General features: G+C 36.8%; 1 protein-coding gene across 1 annotated transcript; it reads right to left on the bottom strand.

Annotated features, from left to right (window-relative positions):
- Positions 1 to 6,177: 6,177 nt before the first annotated feature.
- On the bottom strand, positions 6,178 to 10,370 carry Rgs1 (regulator of G-protein signaling 1). The gene is made up of 5 exons (XM_013021857.1): positions 10,158 to 10,370; positions 9,744 to 9,824; positions 9,120 to 9,181; positions 7,876 to 8,039; positions 6,178 to 6,927 (listed from the first exon to the last, which is right to left on the bottom strand). Exons 1-5 carry the CDS (start codon positions 10,292 to 10,294, stop codon positions 6,742 to 6,744), a joined length of 630 nt encoding a protein of 209 aa, XP_012877311.1. The 5' UTR covers positions 10,295 to 10,370; the 3' UTR covers positions 6,178 to 6,741.
- Between the last annotated feature and the right edge of the window lie 290 nt (positions 10,371 to 10,660).

Below are 10,660 nucleotides of genomic sequence, written 5' to 3' on the forward strand. Positions count from 1 at the left end.
AAATCAAAACATTAAATCCTCCAACAACAAATCCTCAAACAAAACGCTGCCTAATAAATAAGTGGGCTAAAGACTTAAATAGAAACTTCTTGAAGAGGAAAGAAGGATGGCCAATAGACAATGAAGAAATGCTCAACTTCTCTACCAATAAAAGAATTCCAAATCAAAACAACATTGAGGGGCTGGGAAGGTGGCTCAGTGGTAGAGTGCTTGCCTTGCATGCATGAGGCCCTGGGTTCGATTCCTCAGCACCACATAAGCAAAAAGAAAAAAGCCAGAAGTGGTGCTGTGGCTCAAGTGGTAGAGTGCTAGCCTTGAGCTGAAGAGCTGAGGGACAGCACACAGGCCCAGAGTTCAGGCCCCACGACTGGACCCCAAAAAAAAAACATTGAGATACCACCTCACCCCAGTTAGGATGGCTATAATCAAGAACTACAATAGTAACAGATACTGGAGGGGATGAAGCCAGAAGGGAACCCTACTGTATTGTTGGTGGGAGTGTAAACTTGTTCAAACACTTTGGAAAGCAGTATGGAGGTTCCTCAAAAGACTCCACATAGAGCTCCCCTATGACTCCCTATGACTCAGCAATTCCACTTTTGGGTATTTACCTAAATGATCACAAACAAGACCACACTAAAGCTACCAGCACAACTATGTTTATCGCAGCATTATTTACCATAGCTAAGATATGGAACCAACCCAGATGGCCCTCAGTAGATGAATGGATCAAGAAAATGTGGTATATATACACAATGGAATTCTATGCCTCCATCAGAAAGAAGGACTTTGCCCCATTTGTTAGGAAATGGAAAGACTTGGAAAAAATTATATTAAGTGAAGTAAGCCAGGCCCAAAGAAACATAGGTCCCATGGTTTCCCTTATTTGCAATAACTAATATATGTCTGAGACAAGCAGAAAAGTTCAGAAATGTTGATGTTAGGTGAAATAAACTCCAAGAGAAGTATTCAAATGGTTTTTTTCTTTCTTGTGATTGTTTCTAACATATTCATAAGATGATTTCTTTATTGCTTTGTATGTCCCTCCCCCATGGTATAATCCCTGCTTTCATTGTATCTGATGTTGGTATAATTTGTGGATGGGAAGGGGAAAAACAAATCATTTAAACAGAGATAAAGATGGACCCATTGCAACAATGAGATGTACAAGTCATTATGTCAAAAAACAAACTTTAAAACTTTGGCTGGGGGTGGTTAGAGTGGGGAAGATAAAAAGGGATGGGAAGGGGAAACAGAGGAGGCAACAATACTTGATAAGAAATGTACTCATTACCTTGCTCATTTAATTGTAACCCCTCTGTATGATATTTTCACAATAAACAAATTTAAAAAGATGGTTGAACTAAAGGTTGTGCCAAGAGAGTGTCTAGCTACATCAGTTTTTCTGTCTCTGTTAACAAGAAGGAAACCTAGAATATTCCACTTGTTGCTTGGCTCCCGCATAGATCTAATGTCAAGCTAAATAGAAAGTCCTCCATATAAGGAAGCAGAATTCCTGTTGCTTTAATCACAATCTCCTGTTGTCCAGTGTTCCACACTCTTGGTGGTTTATCTTTAACAGCTGTTAGCTGGTCTCTTGGCAAAAATCCTGAGCTTTGGTTTTATTTTTCTATCTTTGAAAAGTACTTTTGACCTTTTGGCATGTACTTACTGCAAATCTGTTGAGTCCCTTGGTCTTTCGTTTGTTCTTAGGCTAGATGATGGCTCACAAGGCTGAGCTTTTGTCCAAGGCAAAAAACAACTTTATGAAAAATCATGTTTAATGTTTCATATACAGATTTATTGGGAAGGAGCGAGTGTCATTTGAAAATGCCATGTAACCTATTTCTCATATGTGACCCAATATTACCATCTTCTATTGCTTAAATTATTTAACGCACATCTTAATGGAAGGCTCTCAAAGACAATGTGATGTATCTATAGTTTAGGACACTCAGATTAGAAACCTTTTTCCTTTTTTGGGGTGGGGAGTCCGGTCGTGGGCCTGAACTCTGGGCCTGGGTGCTGTCCTTCAGCTCTTCAGCTCAAGGCTAGCTCTCTACCACTTGAGCCACAGCACCACTTCCGGCTTTCTTTTTCTGCTTATGTGATGCTGAAGAATTGAACCCAGGTCCTCATGCATGCAAGGCAAGCTCTCTACCACTGAGCCACCTTCCCAGCCTACCTTAAACTTCTTGTATGCTCCTCTCTGGCTATTTTTCAAGACTAATCATTCACCAGGTATTGTCTGCTCACTGTCTTCTTCCTTGGCCTTGTTTTCTTTCCTCGTGGAAACCCTGATTTTCTCTGGCTGGCTACAAAACTAGATGAGCTTGGCTTTCCCTCCTCAATGATACCTTCTTTCAAAAACATCTTCTATGTTAAATCTTGGGTTTTAAAAACACAAATCATAATTCTTCTAAGAATAGTATGTGGTGAGAAAGACTTTGGAAAATTATACAGCTAAGCTCAACTCAGGGGTCCGTGATTTTTTAATTGCATGCTGTTAGGTTGTCTTTTTTTTCATATTTTTCTCTCCTCTTCATTTCAACAGTTATATGGGGCAGGGAGTGCATATTTTAAATATCTTTTAGGATTAATAAGGAAATCCTTATTAACACATGCGTTATTAAAAAATAGGCCAAAACAATATTTTGCTTAAAATTTACCAGTTCTCTGTCCAGTAAAAGAGAAAATTTATATTCATTGGAGAGAAAAAATCTCTTCTCATAATCCTTCCTAAATTGCTATGCTATTCAGCCTTCTGTTTTGGTGGCAAAAATACTCAAGAAAAATCAACTTATGAGGTGGACATGTTTCCTTGGCCTCACAGCTTCAGAGGTTCCAAGCCATGGTGCTGGTTGCCTCACTTGAGTTTGTGATAAGGCAGAATATTTTACTAGAAGCCTATAGCAGAGAAAATGACTAAGTAGTGGTTGAAGAGAGAGTGAGCACCACTGTTCCAATATTTTCTTCAGAGAAATTAAATCTATTGCATACAATTTATTCCAGATTCACTGTCTCCCCATAGTGCCATACTTTAGCCACTAGGCCTTTAAGAAATTGGGGAAATTTCACATCCAAGCTAAGGCAACTAGTTCTTTAGATTTCCAAGCTATATATTCTGCGAGCCCATATATTTTCAACCAACTTAGAAAACTACTATTGTTGAACACAGGGTATTTGTTGTCTTGATATCCTAATTGTTCATAGATTAGTCTGTATATCTGGAATCATCTCACCATTTTTTTCTCACTTGGTTTATTTATTTACTTTTTTTTTCATTTGTTTCTTTCTTCATTTTTTTGCAAATATGGTGTTTGGACCAGGGCTTTGTGCTTGCTAGGGTGCTTTGACACATGTGCCATTCTCCCAGCACTACTTTTTGCTAGGTATTTTGGAGTGCAATCTAATGAATTGGCTGGCACCAACCTATGACTCCTCACATCCCAGCATCCTGACTAGCTAAAATTACAGGGTGATCTATGAGCATCCAGGTAGTAATTATTCATGATGGATGGAATATACATGATACAAGCAAGCATGCAATTAAATATAGAAAAGAAAGGAAGCAGGTTTTTCTAGAACTAAATCTATTGCCTCATGTAATATATTATTAGTTCAATAATCATTATTGTTTGTCAAGTATAAAAATTCTTTTAGGTAAGTGTGATTTACTTTTAAGATGTAAAGTGTTTGTACGTGTGTGTGTGTGTGTGTGTGTGTGTGTGTGTGTGTGTGTGTGTATGGATGTGTGTTGTATGACAGAAGGGACCATGAGGTTTTCACTAACAGCACTGAGCGACTGGATCAGTTTTTTTTTTTAATAACAAATGTCACTGGTGCCAGTCACATTTCTGTGAATGGTCTAATGATACAGTCATACCATAATGAAAAGCACCTAAAGAAAGGCAATGAAAAAGTAACAGAGAGTGTATATATCTGATTTACAAAGCATTATTCTTAGTCAGCACTAGTGGCTCACATCTATGATCCTAGTTATTCAGAAGGCTGAGATTCAAGGATGGTGGTGTCAAGCCAGAACAAGCAGGAATTTCCAAGAAACTTTTTCCTCCAATTAACACCCCCCCACACACACAAGTGGAGCTGTGACTCAAGTGATAGAATGTCACTCTTGACTGAAAAAAGTTCAGGTATACATGCCCTGCTTTCATGCCACATTTCTGGTAAAACAAAATAAAGCAACAGTTCATAAAAGCATTATTCTTGAGTTTTCCTTAGATTGAATCAAAATTAGTCTACTATAGGTTTATTCTGGAATGTAGCAGGCCATATTCTGCCTTTTAAGGTACTTTGTATTTGCTTGAATCTATTCAGCTAGTATGATTATTTTTCCCCACATGAGTTGGTATCTTAGAAACCTGTTTTGATCCTCTGTTCAAAATTGGGTAGCTCTTTCATATGGCAGATTATTTAGACAAAGAGCAGCAGGGTTCATTTTATGACTGGTGTGTGTGCTGGATACTTCTGTTCCTCACTCCTCTGGCCTGAAGAGCCTGGATTCTATTTAACGTGACAGTAGCACTTAAAATAGGAGCAGGGCGTCCTGTATTTGCCTAGACTGCAGACCATCTCCATTAGACATTGAAAATAAATACACTTAGGGTGTCAATATCATAGAAAAGTTATCAGTATGGGCCCAGAAGAACTGGTGACTTTGCAAACCAGAAGAGTACAGGAAATGTCATTTGAAGTATAGAGTAGGGATTCACCAAAAGCCAGGAAACAATGAAATGTGTTTTTAACAAAGCATATAGCAAGGTTCCTGCAGAACAGTGAATAGTCCAGAGTGATATTAAGTTAGGGAGGATACCCAGAGGGGAATAATGAAAGTTGCACTGTGAAAGTCACACTGGCAGAGTTTGAATGCCAGAAGGACACATTTGAATATCATTTTGTATGTCACGGGAAACAATGTTTCCACATCTGTACTTTAGAAGAGGGTAGGTTTAGCTGTTTAGATGATGAGATACAAACAGTTGGTAAATTGTGAAATGGAAGCTAGGATGGGGAAAATAGACAGAATAAGTGACATGCCACAGGCGTGGGTTGTACAACAGAGACGGACAGAATTTGGTGCAGTATGAGTCATGGAAAAAAGAAACCTGGGGGTGATGTGATCACATGACACTTGCCATTCACAACTCAGCAGAGCATGCCAGAAAACCCAGGGTACTACTAATGTGGACTCGATCCAACGGAAAGTTTAGTACAAATCTTATAACCTTGATCTCCATATTTTCCTTGCCACTGCTGTGGATTGATTGTTGGGAAAGCTGGTAGTGAGAATATAGAGAACAGTTTACTATGGTTTGTATCTGACTGGGTGTTGGGTAACATATGAATCAGAGGTCCAAGGGGGAATGCATGTGTACAGGGAATACAGGAATATGAACCATATTTCCTATTATAGGTGACAGACTTGTAAATTTGAATGGTTTGGGGAATATCTTTTGGCCAGTGGGTGGCAGTATCACAAAGGAGAAAGAGCACAGGATTGCAATTGGAAGAGCCTTAAGGAGTCCCTTATGCTGTTACTCCCCTTGTCTCCAGTGTCCAACTCTAGATTATCAAATTATGTTCAGAATTACCAATAGGATATTCTTAAAACTATATTCTCATATTCTACCTCTTGGTGTTTCAGATTCGGTCAATCTTGAAAAACTCCAAAATAAGAGACAGTTGTATGTCTTCACATTCTGGGTGGTTTAAATCTAGTGCTTTGAACTTTCAGTCTCAGCTTCCATGATACTGCCATGTGCCACAAATAAGAAGACACACACATACACACACACACACACACACACACACAAACACACACAAGTTTTGTAAATGTTAACTTAAACTAAAGTGTCAACTGTTAACTACTGAGTCTTCAGGATAACTTCTATCATCACTTTTCTTTCCTTCCTTCCTTTATTTCTTCCTTCCTTCCTTCCTTCCTTTTCCTTTTTTTCTGTACAAATGTAACAAATTTCTTATCTGTTTGATGTTGGAATTTTGTGGGATCATATTTTCTTTTTATTCATGGCAATAGTAGAGAGAAGACAGATAATTCTTTCTACTTTAATGCATAAGATATACTTTTATATGTCTACTAGTAGTACAAAGTAGAAAAAGTGCCAGGTTAAAAATAGCAATAAAATAGAAACAAACTAGTTTCTTTATATTTTAATACAAAAGTCACATTATTGCCACTGTGATAACTTAATGTACAAATATATTCTGATTTCCAATTTCAAGAGCAGTAGCTCAGATTACACCCACTGTTCTCTTCACTACTTCTAAGCCAAACACACTCACTTAAAACAGCATGTGCTAAGAACAGTGGTGATCTGAACCACATAAGTTAAGGGGATTTCAGGAGTTTAATACAGTCTTTATAATAAGCAACATGAGGTCTGTGGAAATGAAAGCTTATAGCATGTCGTAATCTGTCTTGGAAGTTTTCTATAGTTTCGTATAGTCAGTTTCTCATGGCGAGGTCTACTCCATTTGATGTGAGTCCTATAGCTCCTCCTTCATCTTCAGTCTCCATGTTTGTCTTGCTTATGCTTCTTCAAGTCTGACTGGAAGCACCATGTCTTATCATTCTGACCCATTTATTCTTTTGCTGGGCTTGTGGAATCACCCAAACATGCCAAGGTGTTCACCCAGGCAGCAACTTGGTCATATGTCTTACCCTTGACACCATCTTTTAAATTTCCCTCATCTAGGAACTCACTTAAGGTTATTAGCCTGAAGGTCATTTAGGAGATTTATGTAAATAGCTGATTTCAGGAACCTGGGGTAAGAGTCCTTCTCCATGAGAGTAAATATGATTTTCTGGGCTTCATCAAAAGATGTGGGGGTTGGTGCCTTCATCTTCTTAGCTGTAGATTCTCGAGTCCGAAAGTCAATATTGATCTAAAGTGAAATCATTATTAATTAGCACGCACTTCACATTTTTTGGTACATATTATCATCTTACTGGGCATTTTGATGTATTTCAACAAAGTCATTTTACATCCTCATTAAAATCAGTGCAGAAATCCCTCAAATGCTTGCTCTAAAACCCACCTATACTTGATGTAGAGAAGATTAAAAAAAAGTATAACCACAAAAAATATTTTGCTCCATATATGTTCATAGTGTAGTTGAGAGATGAAAGGAGAAAAACACACAAAACGTGTTAGTATCAGTACACAGTAGGACATGTACCCAAAAATTGGCATAGACAATTAAGATGTACTTGAAAACAGGGCGTTTGTGCAGCTATTTTCCTCTTGAACTAAGAATATTTTGTTTGATGGCCAACACTACTACTAAAAGATCATACTTTCTTGGCTGCTTACAGTGTTATGTATCATTAGAATTTTTTGGGGGGGGATCCAGTCGTGGGTCCTGAACTCTGGGCCTGGGTGCTCCCTCAGCTCTTCAGCTCAAGTCTACGCTCTACCACTTGAGCCACAGCGCCACTTCTGGCTTTTTTCTTTTTTCTTATGTGGTGCTGAGGAATCAAACCCAGGTCCTCATGCATGCAAGGCAAGCGCTATACCACTGAGCCACCTTCCCAGCCCCTATCATCAGAATTTTATCTCATCTGAGATAAGATAACTCATTAAAGTTTTACTTCTACGCATATCTTGCCAATAATATCCACACTCTCATATCATTCTCAGATCGTTTTATAAATTCAGTCTTTTCATTCTCCTGGTTACACATATTATCATTTCATTGGACTATCTGATAATGCCTAACTCTATGGAAATAAAATGATGATACTCAAAAAGGATTTGATGATGAGATGTGCAATGAGATTTTTTTCTTTTTTCTGTTTAATATACACACTGAAGGAAGGAACTTAATACTCACTTGCTTAGCTGCATCTGAATGCACAAATGCTTTGTATATCTTCTGTGCCTTGCAATACAAAAGATCAGACTCCGTTTTCTTGTAATCTTCGCAAGCCAGCCAGAACTCGATATTCTCTTCACTGAACTCAGTCTTTAGAAAATTTCCAAAGACATCTTTACCAACTAAAAAGAGGTGATTAAGATAATTAAAATAGTTAAGTAAAAAATAACTTGTAGAACATTATTTCAAATAATATCATTTAATTCTCAATATACAAATGTAAGAACTGGCTGTTACTGATATACCTATATCTTAATTTGTGGAGAGAAAGCCTGATAAATAGTTTTATGGACAGGAGAAAAGTCTGAGGGCAGAAAAACTTTTCTCTTAATGAATAGCAGTTCAGTGTGGCTATCAGTCTTTAAACTGAAATTAGACTGGTCATTATAAATCAACATCTTATTTTTATAATTGATATAAAATATTAGCCAGAATTTAGAGTATTCCAGGCAAGCACACATTCACAAACAAATGTTACTTATGTAATGTTAATAAACTCAAATATAATTGCCTCATCTAATATATATTTAATTAATATCAGGTCTACATGTCACTTATGCACCTGCTGTAGTGACTATATTTGCTAGTATTTTTTCTTCTGCACTATTGAACCAGGTCCTCATCCCAGAAGCATTGTAATACACTCAACAAGAGAAGGCAAGCTGATTTCTGTCATCAGAAAATCTCCCAAGACTTAATGTTTTAAATCCTTTCTATATTACCTATATTAAAATATGTAATGCATCATGTTATATATAAAATATATTTTGTCCCATTCCCCTTCAGAATTGTAAAGGACTCTGTCATTGTGTTTGGACACTTGGTGACACTAAAATTCCTGTCACACAAAAGTAGCATGAAGGAGAAGAGCTAAGGCATGGGAACTTCCCATTAATTAATTAATTAATTTGCAACTTACATATTAAAAGATTTGTTTATTTTTTTCAACTTTTTCAACTTCAGAACTTTAAAAGAAGTTAATGGGGCTTCTACAAAGATCCTTGGAAAAACCTACTTGCTTTGTTATATATATATAACAGAGTGGTAAAACTGTGTGCTATGTCAGCAGTGGATACAAGAGAGGTCTACTTGGACACAACTTTCTTCACACTACTCTACCTAAAACACTATATTTTAATGAAGCTATTCAATCTACTAGGGTATATAGTTGAATCTAGAAATAGTTGTTAGTATGTGCTTACTTTGGTTTGCAAGGAGTTTTTCCAGAGAGTGGGACCATTGAATTACTTCATCAGCAGAAAGTCTGTAAAGAACAGCATTTATATAAATTAATGAAATATTTTATGTAAACTACAAACGAAATGAGAATGACTAATAACTTTTCATAACCTTCGAATCTAGTTCTAGTAATTTTTTTTTGAAACATGAATTTGCTATACAACTCAGATTGTCCTGGAACTCACTTTGTAGCCAGGCTAGACTTGAAATCATAACCTTTCTGCCTCTACTTCCTATGTTCTGGGGCTAGAGTCATGTACCCCATACCTACCTAGTATTAATAAATGTTGTTAACATATATATGTAACAAAACCTTAGAATTAACATAGTTATGAAAAATAAGCTAATGGAATATAAAACAAATCCATATGAATAAAATGTGATAGTGCAAAAATAAACAGCAAATACATTTGTATTTAATAATGAGATAATTATAATACAAGTACACTTATAATACAATGCACTTTGTATTAAAGTTGTATTGATTCTAGGGTCTATTGTATACAGTATTAATCTCTTACTAGCATACAGAATGAATGCCCAAGCTGCTTTTGTAAATGATAATAATTCAATGGATTTATACATACATGTCTTTGGACTTGGAAGATTTAATTCCAGATTCAAGATGTGGTATCATAGATCTCAAGTATGCTTTCATGTCCATTCCACTGCAATAAAAGCAAATACATTCATTTATATGTTTTCAACAAGTTTCACTCTATTTTTAAAAATAAAAAGAGCATGAGATAAACATCTCCAAGGAATAAAAGCAGATACATTTTTCATTATTAAAATAGAGCTAATTTTATGAGTCAGTGTCTGAAAGTGTTCCCAACTCTTCTAATGATGGAATATAATTTACTGTTTAATGCAACTAAAATCTTCCTTATAATTCACAACATACAAATTCTCTGATTTGGCCAAACTCATGATCTCCTCCCTTCATTCATAATCCTGACTACCACAAAAGATAATCCAAATGAGATACTGAATGCACTTACAAAGCCCTTGGTCTTCTTCTTTGAGTTTTCTCCTCTAGATGTGAATGACTGGTTTCTTTCAAGCCCTTTGGATTAGCAGAGAAGATCATTCCTGGCATTTTGTCCAGCGTTGGTGTGGGGATGGCTGCTGCTCTCATGGTCCTCTTACGGCGAATGTCTGTGAGTTTATGTCTCGACTGCTTTATATAGTAAAGGCAGACAGGCGCTTGCTCTTCAAAGGAGCCTGTTTATCAAGTGATGTTACCACAGACACTGGAAGTTCCTCCTTTCTTGGTGTGTCATGACGCGTATGTTAAAAAAAATGCATACACTGATGTCGTCTTGTGGTTGAAACAACCAAATGAGAGCAGGTCATTTGATTAGACAGAAAATTAAACTCACAGAGTGTCACGGACTTGTACCACAGGTCTCAAGCATTAACAATATCTGCCTTTGGTTTCAGGGGATTCTTTATTCTTCTTGAAAGTCCCCTCTTCAATAACGTGATTTACTTGGTCCATTTA

This window comes from Dipodomys ordii, unplaced genomic scaffold, assembly GCF_000151885.1.
Source record: "Dipodomys ordii isolate 6190 unplaced genomic scaffold, Dord_2.0 Scaffold57, whole genome shotgun sequence".
In the NCBI taxonomy this organism is placed as follows: Eukaryota; Metazoa; Chordata; class Mammalia; order Rodentia; family Heteromyidae; genus Dipodomys; species Dipodomys ordii.

Excerpts from the sequence above, each read along its gene's own strand:
- Rgs1 (XM_013021857.1), bottom strand. The coding sequence starts at position 10,294 with ATGAGAGCAGCAGCCATCCCCACACCAACGCTGGACAAAATGCCAGGA. Across the intron at positions 9,825-10,157 it reads AGAAGAAGACCAAGGGCTTT|TGGAATGGACATGAAAGCAT; the intron begins GTAAGTGCATTC and ends CTTTTATTGCAG. Across the intron at positions 9,182-9,743 it reads TCTTCCAAGTCCAAAGACAT|ACTTTCTGCTGATGAAGTAA; the intron begins GTATGTATAAAT and ends TGTTCTTTACAG.